This window comes from Anas acuta, chromosome 3 (assembly GCF_963932015.1).
Source record: "Anas acuta chromosome 3, bAnaAcu1.1, whole genome shotgun sequence".
NCBI classification, from domain to species: Eukaryota; Metazoa; Chordata; class Aves; order Anseriformes; family Anatidae; genus Anas; species Anas acuta.
Window position 1 is genome coordinate 55,232,207 of NC_088981.1, and position 15,726 is coordinate 55,247,932.

The window sequence follows — 15,726 nt, forward strand, 5'->3', positions numbered from 1 at the left end:
TAGGCAGCAGATCGGGTTGCCCAGAGTTGCAGAGATTATAGACGCCGCACAGCCTGGAGACTTTCAAGGCCCAACAGGATAGAGCACTGAGCAACCTCATCTGAGCTCACAGCTGAGCCTGCTGCAACCAGGAGGTTGGATTTAGGCCTCCTGAGCTTCCCTCCAGCCTGGGTGATGTTGTGATCCTATGATATTCAGCAGTTATTGATAAAGTGATCATTATTGTGAATGAAAGTGTTACTTTCATTGCTGAGAGAAAAAAAGTGATTTTGATGGTTTGTGTTACAGTTTTTGCATTACAGTTGCTAGCAGACAGGATAATAAGGCAGACTTACCATTTGCTTGTTATGTGACCATGGAAACTTTAAAACAGCAAATACTATGTTTTCTTACTCATGGTCTCTCATTTGCAGGATCTCAGTCAGTCCAAAAGTTTTAATAAATCTGTGGAAAACTTGTTCTTGTCTCTCACGACGCATATAAAAAGTAAGTAGATTTCACTGCTTTGCCATCCTAGGGTAACATAGTCAAATGCTTTCTTTTTTTGGGCCAAATTGATGTCCGTAAGATAGTTATAAACAAAGGGTATTGACTAATGGCTGAAATGACTAATGCCAAGACTGAGCCAAGCAGAAAAATAATACAGTAAGCCTAATTCTCCTCCAGTATTCTGCTGTTTATTTAATAAGCTGATGTTACCAACCAAAAACGCTTTTCTTGTAAAGATGTAAAAAGACTGCACAATGTTATTTTAAAGTTTACTGGATGTTCAGATGCAGTGTATTTAACTCAAGTTACTACAGAGTAATACCTACCTTCTCCTGTGGTGATCTTCACGTTAACTATTTCACTGAACCCAACTGATCCTGTGAGTGAACCTATCGTGTAATGGAAGTAGAGTAGAACATTTTCTTTCACTAGTGTTTTTCAAGATGTTGCCTTTCTCAGTTTGTCTAGTGACATTTTTCTTTCTTTTTTTTTTTTTTCCAGTGTGCATTTCTAAGAACCTGCCAGTCCTAACTCTTTGTTCATTCTGATACTTTTGGTTCCTTCCATTCACTTTTGCTGCCTGCTGTTATTTAGGCTTGCAGGCTGTGTACGTACCTCTAAGGCTTGTGACACTGGGGACAGCCTGTCTGTGTGAAAGAGATTGAAGGCATCAGTGACCAGAGGAAAACTACCTCTGAGCTTTATGAAGATTACAGGAGCTTGCAGATTTGCATGCATTTGAACCAACCTTAACATTTTCTTACTAGCTTCATCTTAGACAACCCCAAATATAAGACTAGACCTGAGTAAATATGGCTTTAGTGTTTCCCCCTAACTCTTTTCTTAGCCCTTAATCACAGTTTCCTCTGACTTCTTCCATCAGTCCTATTAACTACACAAATTTAATGTTGTGTATATGTGAACAAATATTAAAGATATGCAGAGACATAATATCTGCCTCCCCTGAACAGAAGTGTGGTGCAGGGTGCTATGTTACTGGAATTGCATAGCTGAAGCATCACAGAGTTGGATGCAAATTAATTTACTCTGCTTTCTGTTAGTTTGCAGCCTGGACATAATCTGCAGTTAATGGACTGCAGTCCAGACCCCATCAGGACTGCAGCAAGCAACTTTCATAGTAAAAAGTAAAAAGGCCCTGCTCCCCCCACATCTTTCCTCTGTCATGTTTCTGGTCTCATGCTGCCATTGCTTAACCTGAATTAGCAACAGTGCTTCTAGACCTCTCTGGAAGCTAATTTAGCTAATTAAAAGAGCAGACCAAACAAATGGGTAGTTTTCTGCTGCTTTATTGAGTTAAATAGGCTGAAAGTTTGGTTTATGTGTTGGAGCCTGCACAATAGTGGGTGCTGGGCCATGTGGCCAGGAGCCAGGGAGCACAAAGCAGTGGTTGCAGAAGGGTATGGCAGCAAGTTGTTAGGTCAGCTCATCTGTATGTGAAACCCCACTCAATTGCTGTCATCCTCAGTTAGGATAAGAACCTTTTAATTTGTGAGAAAATAACAGGCTGCTACAATCACTAAAGTCAATAATTAAAAGGTATAGAAAGTCCTTTAGAGAGAAAGGCTTAGGTTCCTTGACCAAAGAAAACAGCTTTTTCAGACAACGTGGTCTCTTAATAAAACCTGGTACCGTGATGATAAATGCTTTCAGTCACAAGTGTCTAAACTTAGTGCCCTATATCTTATCTAGATAAAAATGCCCTGGTATGCAGAGGTATTTAATACACCCAGCTCTTGGGTATGGCAGTAAACAAACGTGGAGAACCTCGTTCTGAACCTGACTCTGATTCTATCGCTGCAGCCAGTGTGTGTGCATGGCTGAGAGCAGCAGGAACAAAGGATTAGCATGTGCAGCACAATGCCTCCGTTGTACGGTCTGTTTTTGATCATTTTACCTCCTGTTCTGGCAGAGTTTGGCAGCAACAGGAGATTATAATCCAATGGTTGCTATTTGGGGGATGTAAAATGAGTTGCTGGTTGTAGTTTTATTTGCAGTGCAAAATTGCTCTTGGATCTAGTGATAGTGCTCATCATACTAACTACCTGGGTAGAGATGCTGAAGGAGGGAGGAATAGTTCTGAAAAATGATTTTTTTTTTCCTTTTTCCCTCACTATAATCTGTTTTGTAACTTGTTTGTTTTAAGAGAGTATGGGGGAAGCTTTTGTCAAACTACTCAAATTATGTTTACTCCATTAGATATCTCACTCCAGTCTCTTTTATGATCTCTGATTTCACTGTGTATTTTAAAAATCTGGTATCATTTACAGTGAGAGATGACTTAATTGAGCTTGCCTGTGAATATGTCATGTGATGCCTTAATAGTGCACACGGAGTACAGTAAACATCTGACAATTGATTGCTGCTAAGAACAAAACTAACCCAAAGTGGCTTTAAAAATCACACTTAAGAGTGCCATTGTTTTTAAGTACCAAATAATGACGTATTGTCTACTGTCTGAGGTTCCTCCACAGAGATTTATTTTATGGGAGAAATATTTATTTCTTCTGAATGAATTAAACATGTGATAGCTATTTTGTGTACCACTTAAAAGTTATTAATTCTTGATGAGAGACTGTAGGATTTACAACAAAGTGTCTACTGCTAAGCCTACTGGTTTTCAACCCCAGGAATCATAAATGAATGCTGCCCTTCCACTTAAATGAAGTTCTGACTGTACCCTAAGGAGTAAGAAACAAAAAAGGGTGCACTAAATGTCCAATTGTCCTATAGATTTATTTGACAATATGCTAGATATTAGCAAAGTGCTAATTCAATTACATACTTAAGTATAGACATAAGCTTATCTGTATGACTAATGTTAATTGAAGTCAATGAGGGCTACTTCTGTTCTTAAAATTATGTGTGGTTTGGGACCAAAGTACATAATATCTCTACTTTCATCCATCTTTTGGATTAATTTCTAAATATTTTCCAATATACTCTTTCTAATGTCCACTGTCTTGTCACTGCATGTTGTTATAACAGTCTTGCTTTTATCCTGAACCAAACCAAACTGCTTTACAAATCAAAATATATATAAAGACCGTAGAAGCTATTTCTGTGAGAAAACTGTATTTGATAGCATAAAATAATTCCTTGCAGCAGCTATAAAGAAAAGAAATAAAGACTATAATTTCCAGTTAGAACAGTAGAAAAGATTTAGATAAGCAAAATAATTATACAAAAAGGGAAGTGCTTGCCTTCCCTTCTTTCTTACTCTTAGGAGATGAATACTGAAACTGTAGGATGAAAGTTTGAAAGATGCATTATTTGCCTATAAATCTACAGATTTGCTTGCAATGTTTGTTACAGCTACTTCTCTCTTTGTATTCACTTCAGAAATCTCGAAGTCCCAGAATGATATGGCTGACAGAAGTCTCCTAACAACAGATTATGGGCAGAACGCGGAAAGAAGGAAGCAAAGGAGGAGCCAGTCTGACACTGCCATCAACATTACAAGCAGGGTATCCAAATTGTTATACACAATTCTAAAGGGCTGTTTCAGGAATTGAATATATTTATAAGAATCATGACTTACACAGTGGGATTTTACTTTTGTTTATAAGCTGGGCTTTGCTGATGTTCACTAACTGTTGAGCGCTCTGATTCTTGATATGGGTTTTGACTGAGTCTCCACACTTGGTCTCAGTCCAGAGCTGAAATGTTAGACCAAGATTTTACGAAGACCCTGATGTGGGGAGGGAGGGCATGGATTGCTTTGCTCTCAGGTGCTCACAGACTGTGTGTTGGTGCTGGTTGACATCTGTATGGCTTCTCTATTATTAGGCTGTGAGGAGGTTCTCTGTTTCTCATTTCTTCTGCCCTTCTTGCTGCTGAACAGAACTAAGCAATGGCCATCTAAAACCCATCCTGACACTCACTAAGCTTTTTTTCTTTTTTTCTTTTTTTTTTTTGGCAAGTATAAAACAGTGACTGCTGCTTGTTGTTGGGTGACTTCCGTTTTCCTTTCTCTCTGGTTACAGTCTCTAGCTTTCAGTGTTTTCATAGAATAGAATATAATATTATAATAACTCATAGAATATCCTGAGTTGGAAGGGATTCACAAGGATCACTGAGTCCAACTCCTGGCTGCACACAGGACCACCCAAAACTCAGACCCTATGTCTCAAAATTGTCCAAACACTTCTTGAATGCTGGCAAGCTCGGTGCCGTGACCACTGCCCTGGAGAGCCTGTTCCAATACCTGACCACCCTCTTGGTGAAGAAACTTTTCCTAACACCCAGCCTGACCCTTCCTGGTCGCATTTCCACACTGTTCCCTGGGGTCCTGTTGCTGTCTCCAGAGAGAAGAGATCATGAGGAGAATGTAGGCCATCATGAGGCCTCCCCTCAGTTTCTTCTCTAGGCCAAACGATCCAAGTGACTTTAGCTGCTTCTCATATATCTGAAGAAGGACTACCAAGATGTGCTCTAATAGTTTTATGTCCTTATATTGTGGTGCCCAAACCTGCACACAGTATTTGAGGTGAGGCCACACCAGTGCAGAGTAGAGTGGGACAATCCCTTTCCTTGACCTGCTTGCATTGCCATGGGCACACCACATGGCTGCCATGGCACACTGCTGGCTCATATTGCTGTCAGCCAGAACCCCCAGCTCTCTTTCTGTGGGTGTGCTCTCTAGCCTCTTGTCCCCCCATCTGTACATATATCCAGGGTTGCGTCATCCCCTGTGCAGAATCTGGCACTTGCTCTCATTAAACTTCATGTGGTTGGCGATTGCCCAACCCTCTCATTTGTCAAGATCGCTCTGCAAGGCCTCTCTGCCCTCAAGGGAGTCAATAGCTCCTCCTAATTTAGTATCATCTGCAGAGTTATTATGTATTCAAATCCTGAGTCCAGATCACTTATAAAAGCACTGAAGAGAACTGGCCCTAAAATGGAGCCCCAGGGATCCCCACTAGTAACTGGCCGCCAGCCTGATGTAACCCCATTTACTGTAACCCTTTGTGCCCAACCAACCCATCAGCCAACTGTACACCCGTTTTAAGTATGTACTTGTGTAGCTGTGTGCTGGAAATTTTGTCCAGAAAGATACTGTGAGAAGTTGCTTGAGAAGCTTGTGAAAAATCCAATCTTCTTTTCATGAGGTAGGCAAGGATGAGTATGATGTTACATACCTGCTTTAAAGGTACACTGAAAAACTTGTTTTGAATGCTTTCACCTCTCAAATGACTGAACTTCCTCTATACTCAAATTTCCACATAGTACATACTTACTGAATCGCCTTGCTCAACTTTATGAGGTAAATGCAGTCTGCCAAGTGGCTGAATTTAAGAAGGGCTTTTGCTTGGGGCCAGACCTCATTTTATGATATTATTCACAGCTACCTCAGTGCACACTTTTTATTTTCCTCTGAAATGTTATGTATTGATAAATGGAAGAGACAGGATGTCCGATAGCATGAGCTAGTGATTTGGATTGGACCAGCAATGTATGTGAACTCTTGGAAATTAATTCTGGTATTTATGCATGCAATTACACATAAAATTAGCAACATTAACTACCCAAGTGGTGCTTTCATTGTGGCAAGCTATACACATTACTCTTACTTTATCTACTATTCCACTGGCAGAGCACTGCTCTCTTAATGCATTGAAAAACATCAGATTATAAAATGCTATTTGTAGATAATATGAACTTTTAACTGTTTCATTGCATGATGATCACAAGCAGCCTGTCGTGTTTAAAAGATAGGTGGATTCTTTGGGTTGGCAAATGTATGTAGGAGACAAAAAAAAAAATTGTGTCAGATTTTAATCGTCTATTTAAAGGTTTAGGGCTCGATTTATGTCCACCCTTTGCAGGTTTTGAAAGCTAGATTTCAATGTTCTTTGTGTTGTCAGAGCTCTATTTCTATGATTCAGGGTCCATTTGTTTCATTCAAACCAGTTAGGCTACATCTAAACTAGAATTTTAGTTATGCTAGAATTACTGTTGGTCTCTTTTTTTTCTCGTGAATATCATCTTTGACATTTAGGTGTTTTCATATTGAAGGAAATTTTACTTGCCTGTCCCTGCGCTTACATGCTGGCTCTCTGTATCTTTGCTGCGACTTTAAAAATTATTAATCCCCGTCAATAGCAATATTGCATTATTCTTCCATTTGTATTACTTCCAATTACTGTTTTCTTTTAACAAGGGCAGATATTTACATCATTGCTAGAACCATGACTAAAAATGGAGGAAAAAAATGTTTTAAATTATACTTGTAAACACCTTTGAAAATTAATTACTCAAATTTAGAACAAACAAACAACAATTCAAAAGCAAGAAGTGCGAACCCCTGTAAAGTCTGAATCTAGGAAGTTAATTAAGTAGTGTTTTCTAGGGTCTCTCACTATCAGACTCTTTAAGTTCATTAGAGGGACTTAATTATACCTACCTTGCAGGGGGAACAAGCAGAAATGTGTAGGCTTTGGAAGCTCTTTGTGGTGTGTCAGTACCTGCGGGTGACTGCTCCTGTGACAGTGGATTTATACTGTTGCAGCCAATTCTAATGAATTGGGCTAGGTGGGAGTCTTGCTTATGACCTGGTGCTAACTTTGGTGCTGGTATTCATGTCACATTCTCAGTCACTTATTTTCTGTTTAACAAAATCGAGAAGTCTTTCAGAACAAGTATAGAAGCCAAAATTCAGTGTGTAGCACTTTGTTTTGGTTAGGAAATGAAATTGGTGGTGTTTCAGATTTTTAAAAGTGAGAAGAAAATTTCTCTACTGAGAAATGTTATGTTTTGGGGTTTTCTTTTTAAGTCTATATCCTGAACACATTTTGTTTTCTGTCTGTTTCCTTTTCAAAAGGGAACTTAATGAATTCTTACATCTATTTTTAAGGTAGGGCAGTTATTACACATAACAACTACTGTGTACTATAATAACAGCACACTGCTTTCCATTTTCCACATCCTGTGGTTGTTGGTTTTTTTACTTTTATTTTTTTTAAAGTAATCTCAATATATTATCTCTTCTGCTGTCCTCATTCTTTAGTGCTTTCTGCTGATGGTGCAGAAGAGGTTTCTAGGTCTGATAAATGTTTGTTATCTATGTCTGATGCAAATAAGTTCTGTTCCTTTGTTGATTCAGCCACACTGTAGTCTTTCTAGTCTTTTGGGTAATCCTTGTTATACAATTATTCTCTTAGATCCTCACCCTGTAAAACTTCTCACCTCACTCTTTTCCTACCCACTGAACTGTGAATACAGTTTTCATAGATTGTATCGTACAGGGGTAATGGTGTGTCAGAGTGACCCCAAACTCATTTTCAGTATATCTCCAGCCATGTGTGTCAGTCTTTTGGCACTTCAATAACAACAGGGTTAATAACGTGATAACACAGGTGGCTGAAAGTAAATCTCAGGTTCTGCTACTATACAGTTTTCGACAAGTTATCAAAGCTTTCATAGGAAGATTGGGAAAGTGAATGAACTTAAAGTCAAAGCAAAGTCAAGAAAACATCAGAAGTTTGTTTGTTTATTTATTTATTTGAAAAATTACTGTTTTGTTAAAGACTAATAAGGCATTTTATTGGTGTATTGCTACATTTGGTGTGTTGTTAGTAGACTGTTAGCAATTACTGTGGAAGTAGTGATCCATAGCTTAGGTGGTTGAGTGTTGATTTTAGAAAGTTATGAATATAATGAATGTACTACTAGCTGGCATGAGAATGTTGTAAATCAATATTTAAATTAAGTTACTACATTTTCATTGGAAGTGTGCCACCTGCATGACATTGATCAGAGAGAATTGTAGCTATTTACTGAATTTTCATGTGATAGCATTGCTGAAGGAATCAGAGCTTTTTTGTTAAACAAAACAAAATTAATTGCTTAATCTCTTACAGATAAAAAGTACACCCAGTCTTCAACAGCTCATCACTGGGGCCCAAAATGATAATGAAATCCTTACCAAAAGGAGTTTCAAGCAAGAAGAAGACATAACAACCAGTCCCACAAGTGATGCAGTTTTCTGTGATGGCAGGAAGCATGTAAGTTGAAGTGCGAAGCACACCAGAATAGGTACCAAATGAGGACAAATATAAAAGCTAAGATTTTGATTGTATTACAAAATGAAACAGGGATTTCACTTGAGTTTCTCTCTGATAAAAGGCTGACTGCCTTTGGCATAATCCTCTTGGAAGCACTGTGAACTTCTTACAGCATTAGCCAAATCAAATTAATAATAGATAATTGATAGATGGATGTATCCATTAATAATGAATAACTGATGTGTCAGGTTCCTCTGAATTTTGCAAATTCATCTAACATTCTTTCAGTTTTTTATTAGTGTTGGGACCCTGAATGTGTTTCTTTCTAGATTTGTAGCTGGCTTTTTTCTTAAAATATCATTTAACAGAGGGATTTTGTTATTCTGCAAGGGCTGTGGTAATGCAAATGTCAGTGGAAATTCAAATGTCAGCATGTCAGTGAATGAAGAGGAAGCTAAGAGTTGCAGAAGTCAGGGGAGCAGTTCATAGGCTCAGAGGATGTCACTGAAACCTCCCCTGATGGATGACATTTTGAATACTGCAAATGACAGAGAAGGAAGCCAGCTGTAAATGAATTCAGTACATACTTTAAAGTCTCTGTGATTAACTGTGGAAGATAATTTCTATGTGTTAGTGATGAGGTTAAGCAGGGTGAAGTGGCCAAGGAAACCAAGACTGATATTGTAAAGAAAGGAAATAAAATGGCTTTTAGGGAATCAGAATTAAACAGATTGCTCACTTTGCAGAGGAGTGAAAACACGAACAAGGCCTTTGGCACTCTCACAGTTTACTGTGCTGTGGAGTCTGAGACATTGCACAGACAAATGAATGACCATTTTGGGTGACATTTGTGATTCTACTGGCAACAATTTGAACTTTACTAGTTTGTCTTATAGAGGGGGGAAGGTCAAATTCCATTAAACTTCTCTTTATGGGTGTTTGTTGATGACCACTTCATGAAAATATGTCTTCCAAAACATAAGATGCCATAGCTTCCAGTCATGCCAGTAGGAGTACAATACATAAAGTCATTGCTAAATCTCTGTTCACTGAAGCAAGAGTGATTTCTACATTGAACACATTTAATTTCTGATCAGGTGGGAGGCATATGTAGTGTTTTCAGTCCTAACATTATTAATCAGAATAAGTCTCCAGTTTCTATGAATAAATAAGAGGTTCTGTGCAAAACATTTTGAAACACTTTTGCAGAACTTCTGTTAAGACATATGAGCTAAGAAAAAAGTCTACTTGCATTCCTTTGTCATGAAGGATTTTTGAGGAAAATAAACTTTTTTTTTTTTTTGGTCAGATGAATAAAAATATTCTTTGTCAGAGAGTGAAAGAGCAGAACTGAACAAAGGGAGATCTCCCTGCAAGGGAGATAGATTACACTGATACGCATCTTGTAGAGGGAGCAAGATTACACGCAACAAGCAGCAGGTCAAAACAGCCCTAACACTACTTGTGACTTCCTTAATAAGCACCCTGACCCTTCTTTCATCAGGTTTCTACGTTGCTTAGAGCTTATAAGATAGCCTAGATAGCTTCTTTAATTTAAGTAAGCTGTTCATGTGAATTTTAATGTGAGTATTTGGCAAGCTGCACTTCTGCAGCATTGGCAAGAGCATCTGCATGGAAGACAGATATGATCTGATAAACACTACTCTGCACTTTCAGCTGCTGGGTTGTGCAAGCAGAACTCCCTGGTTAACCAGTCCTGTGTGGGCTGGTGTGTTTTTTTCAGACAGAGGAGTGATCTAACACAGATATTTTAACAATCTAGGATGATATTGTTGTGAGATTAATCCCAACAGCAACTGCATTTTCATGACAGATGATACGTAAAAAGATCCTAGAGCTTACCTTAAAGAGTACCATTATAAATGAATGGAGACCGAGTTACTTTGATTGAGTTGATGATTTGTTACAGTGAAGATGGGTAGATAGCACTAGCAAATTATGTGCCTGTGCTGGGCCACAGAAAGACTGTAGTTTCTTCATTCCTTTCAGTTTCATGGCTTCTGTAAATGCTAGAAACAAATGCTGCTTATATATATCTGGATGGAGGGCATCCAAACCTTTGCTCTGTAGGTAAAAGTAAGTAGATGAAAAGAGAAAAAAGTGGCTGAGTTGAGCCAGAAAACACCTTCTTAATGCATAAACTTATGACGGCTGGATATCTTTGTATGTTAATCTTTCCTGAACAGTATGGAGTATGTCATTTTATATGGAATTGTGTGATCTCGTAGTGTGTTTACTGGATGTGCAATGCTGCTTTTGTAACCATTAATACCTAATAGAACCTGGCATCTCAGCAGTGATGCTCATAGCATCACTATTAACAGCAGTCTAGTTCTGTATTTCATACATTCCTAGATTTCAGAGCTTTTTCTGAAGCCATCATTAGGAGACAGTACTCTCTTCCTTTCAAACACCTTACACATTTTTCTGATGGGAAGCAACTTGACTGGGAGACAACTGCTATATATAGAAGTTATCTAAGAAAGCACTTTGTTAGCTCAGACTTTGCTGAAAAGGTGAAGCAGTAGAAATGTAATTAGTTATAATTTTCAAGGCTGCTACAGAAGCAACAACATGATTTTATACAGTTAACCTAAAGACTTCATGATTTCCAATATCTCTGCAGTCATGTCACTAAAGAAGAAACTGGCATTTGAGGGAAATAAATGTTTTGTCCTATTAGATCTGAAGCTACTTTTCTCAAACATTTGTCTTTTCTTAGGGGAGTTTGTATAGTCTTAACAGCACTTGCACTGAATCTGGCAACTTTGGCAAAGCTGACATCACAGGAGAAATAGAGTTTGCCATAAGATACATCTTCAAGGCTCGCATCTTAGAAATTTGCATCAAGGGATGCAAGAATCTGGCTTATGGAGAAGAGAAGAAGAAAAAATGTAATCCGTAAGTATTTTGTAGAGAAGAAAAAAGAAATAATAAGCAAAATATTTTGGTTTGAAGATACCATCATATATAAATCCATTTCAATATTTATGTATGCCCAGTTAGCATTTTCAGAACAGCCAGTGTATATATCTGCACTTTTTACAGCTACACACTGCAAGGCAAACAGGTTTCATACCAGCACGTCTTGATTTCTCTTCTGACCATTTTCTGCTATTAGTTGTCTGTTCACGTGCATGTGAGCAGGCAGTTGGTTATCTGTGTTGCTGATGAGCACCTTTGGATCTTGACAGCAACTAATTCTAGCTCTTAACAGGAACAAGATTCTAGCTCTTAAGTTGTGCCTGCAAAATTAATATACACGTGGCTAAACCATGAGATGGAAAATTGAAATGTGAGTCATGTTGTTAATTCATCCACTGACTCATTGTGGGTTACTGGGTGATTGCCATACTGCTTCTGTGCTTCCATCTTCCTCATCTGTAATAAGAATGGAAATTTCAGATACTGCAACACATTTTAAAATCTGAAGTTGGTTAATAATTACATATCACAAGAGGAAGAAGTACCTACTTCTGTGGATAAAATAGGTCACAGAAATGATGGGTTGGAGAGTTAAGCCTTGGTGGTTTGTTTGTTTGTTTATTACTAATTGATCCTCTCTGACCATGCAGCAATCATTTGCAGAAAACCTAACAATAAATACCTAACAAAAATAAATACCTAAAAATAAATAAATAAAAAAAATAAAAATACCTGAGATACTCTACCCCTGCTGTCATGGGATGTTTGAACACTTGAGTGACCACACCGAAATTTCAGAGTTGCAGTCACCTTCCCCCGGAAGGAATGTGGCTTTGAATATCTTGCAGAGTAAGGTCATAAAGATGAGCCTAGGGTTGAAAGGAGCCTCGCTGGAACAGCAGCTTACAAAGTGGAACAGTTTGGGAGTGTTTTGGGGTGGGTCAAAGTTCTTTAAGTCCCCTGGTAATAAATTTGGACAAACAGTTGCAGGAAGCCTGAAAGGTGCTGTGGGAAGAGCTGTGTACTGGACATTATGTTCTCTGTTGGTATATATTTATGTATTTCTGTTGGTTCCCAACCCAACAGAAAAAAGTACAGTCAGTGCACTCAGAGCAGTTGACAGAAAACAAACTTTTAAGTGATGTTTAACATGTGTTGAATTGTTTGACTGGTTTGAGGTCTGACTGTCTACTTGTTACTCTATCACCCCAGATCAATTTAATTAAGAGGCTAAAAATACTACTACCTGAATATTTTAAAAAGTAGTTTTTCCTATGGATAGGTTTGGAAAAAATAGGGAGGATGTTTAAGTTCTGCACTGATTATATGAAATAAAACTGACTGTAAGTTAGCCAGGAAGTTAATCAAGAGGGTGGTTTGAAATTGGTTTAAATCATATTATCTGGAATTTATACCAAAAATACAGTTGCCAAGGTGTGAGGCAGCACTCCCTACTGCCAATACTCTTTGGTTTTGAAGCTGTAATATAAATACAGCCCACTGAACTTGTATTAAGGGGAATGTTTAAATACTAATTTTGACACGACCTACACATGAGAAACTTTGGGTAGTTGTCATTAGTGCTTAATACTCATTCAACTCAGCTTCCAGAAGAATTTATTTTTCTTTTACTGTTTTGCTTTAATGCTGATTCAAGGAAATTTTGAACATTTTACATACTCTCCTACTATCATTCTAGTGGTTATTACAACAACTAATGTGTGTAAGTGTTATGAATTATTATGCATTATATGTGTCATTATACCTTTTATTTGCCACATTACTTGATGCTGTGAACAATCAGCACAAACAGCAATGACCCTAAAGGTGATTGAGTTCTTTATTTTTTCTTTGAGCACATAATACGCTCTGTGCTTTCCTCATAAAGCTGTCAGTACGGCTGACAAGGTGACATTCTTGGTGGCTATTTTATAAGAGGACAAGAGTATGTAATAGCAGATTCGCATTCAGAGCCTAATTCTTTCCCAATTAGAATAGGATTGAAACACATTATCTGAATGATATACAGAGACCTTTATAGCCTGACTGTTCATTTTAATGAGAAAGGATATAAATCACAACTTGCCATTTTATTGCTTAGAAAATTACAAACTCAGTAAAAGTGTTTGAATTAAATAATTAATTTCTCTCTTTTAAATAAATAATTTTTCTTAGTTTGATTTATTTTTATTTATTTATATTTTTCCCCTTCTGGTCACATTCCATATCCTCTCTATTTACAAGCTATGTCAAGATTTATTTACTTCCTGATAAATCTCCTCGGAGTAAGCGGAAGACAGCTGTCAAAAAGAGCACAGTGGATCCAGAATTTGATGAGACTTTGAAGGTACTGCTGGCAATTATGTGTCGCTAGAAGCACTCTTCCATGGTAATGTCTCCTTTTATAATGTGCAATCCTGCAAGTTCAGAATTGTCCTGATGGGGCAATTGCAGGAGTCAGTGACAAGAGTCATTAAGAAATGGTTGGTTTCAGTCCAAACAACTTTTGGACTGAAAATGCTTTTGAAGTTCCACTAGTGAATTGTGCACCCTCAAAAGAGTTTTCCTTTGTGCACGAAACACTCCTAAAGGTGTTGTTCTGAGTTACCTTGTGGCAAAAGCAAAGTGTCTTTCATAGACTGTTTTGGTGCATTCAGGATCTGAGCATATTGCAGAGCAGAGTGAGTATTTTACACAGGTGTCCCTTTCCAATGGTGCCCTTTGTTTTCTGTGTCACTGGGAGTGTGTCTCTGCAGTTAGGATGGGGCACCCCTGGATTAGTTTGGTTGTTTCCAGTTTTGTGCCCAGGTCACTGCATAACCTCTTCTTAAGGTGCTTGTGCATCAGTGAGCTGCAGCAACACATGAGGTCTTTGGTAAAGTGTAGTCTTGGAAGAGATGTGAAACAAAATTAATGGACAAACTTATATTATTTCTCTGTGAGCTACATGCAAGTTTCAGTGTGTATGAACGTCAGCAATTTGTAGCAAGTGAAACAGGCAAAATGTTTGAAAAGAACATTGTTAGAAATTGATAACAACAACAAGATGTATACAACCTATGTCATTCTGGTATATCTCAAAGTCTGTAGATAGTGTTTAAGTTGGGAGGAAAAAAAGCACCTAACACTGAAATAATTGGCTCCTATTCCATAGTTGCTTTTCAGTGCCAGAGCGATGCAGAACTGGTAGAGAGTGAGAGTCATGCCTGAGCTGGCTGCGTGAACACCAAAGGTAGATTAATTATAAATGATTTGAATTGGTTTAAACAAGCAGGAATGGTCAAACGAGCATAGTGCTAGTGGAGGTGAACAGCACTACAGCACTGAGATCCCACTCAGTGGGATCTGTCTGCAAATGAAGGCACCTGCATTTGGGTACGTGTGTTTGTGAGGAGCACAAGTGCTCTTAGGAGTCGCTGGAAGCTAGGTAGGGTGATTCAGGGTTATCCTTCCCAGAGCCTACACCCAGCCTGTGATTCAGCAGCCCAAATGTCAGCAGAGATGCCCGCAGCCGTGCCATTGCCTCATTTTGAGTCCAGGTGGATGCAGGTTACCAGACTCATGTGGGTATCTCAGATAGCCAGCCATGTCTCAGAGAGCTCTAACTGTGCTTAGGGAGTAGATCAGGGCTTTAAGGACTGGTCTCCTGAATTACTGCCTTGCTCCTGCTGACTGCATTTAGTAGATTTCTACTGACCAGAATGGAAGTTTTAGCACCTTTGTCGCGTGTCTTAATCTTGACCTCCAACCAGAGCAGCCAAATTGGGCTGGGAGTATAAAACAGAAAAGTAGATTATAAAAAACAATGGTCAAGAATTATTTAAAGTTCTGGATGAATTAAAATCTTCAGCAAGAGACCAAGGTATTCCTGGAATGTCATTTCATATTTGCACGGGCATTACTTTAGCATTTAAGAAGTGAGGTAACATGGAAATTGCAAGGCACGTTCAGACAGCATAGTTCTGTCTGCATCCCGATGCCTTCAGCCATGCTGTGGTCAGGCAGCCTTTGAGCAGGCTGTGAGCATGGCTCTGCATTCACCCTGTGTGTTGCTTTATAAATGCTGTTTGTCTTTCCAGTACAAGATTGAATACTCCCAGCTGGCGAGTCGGCAGCTTCAGATCTCCGTGTGGCACGCAGGAGCTCTGAAGTACAGGGTGTTTCTGGGGGAAGTGGTGATTCCATTGGCCACGTGGAATTTTGAAGATAACTCGATGGAGGCATTCAACTGGTACCAGCTAAAATCCAAGGTGACTGTTAGTTCTTG

General features: G+C 38.6%; 1 protein-coding gene across 3 annotated transcripts in view; it reads left to right on the plus strand.

Annotated features, from left to right (window-relative positions):
* SYTL3 (synaptotagmin like 3) overlaps positions 1–15,726 on the plus strand; it is a 36,345-nt gene that overhangs the window by 14,129 nt on the left and 6,490 nt on the right. For all 3 annotated transcript variants that reach the window (XM_068677213.1, XM_068677211.1, XM_068677210.1), the window contains 6 exons: positions 414–486; positions 3,850–3,974; positions 8,370–8,513; positions 11,257–11,435; positions 13,704–13,806; positions 15,539–15,709. In XM_068677213.1, coding sequence (XP_068533314.1) covers positions 414–486; positions 3,850–3,974; positions 8,370–8,513; positions 11,257–11,435; positions 13,704–13,806; positions 15,539–15,709 — 795 coding nt within the window. The remainder of the gene's footprint in view (positions 1–413; positions 487–3,849; positions 3,975–8,369; positions 8,514–11,256; positions 11,436–13,703; positions 13,807–15,538; positions 15,710–15,726) is intronic.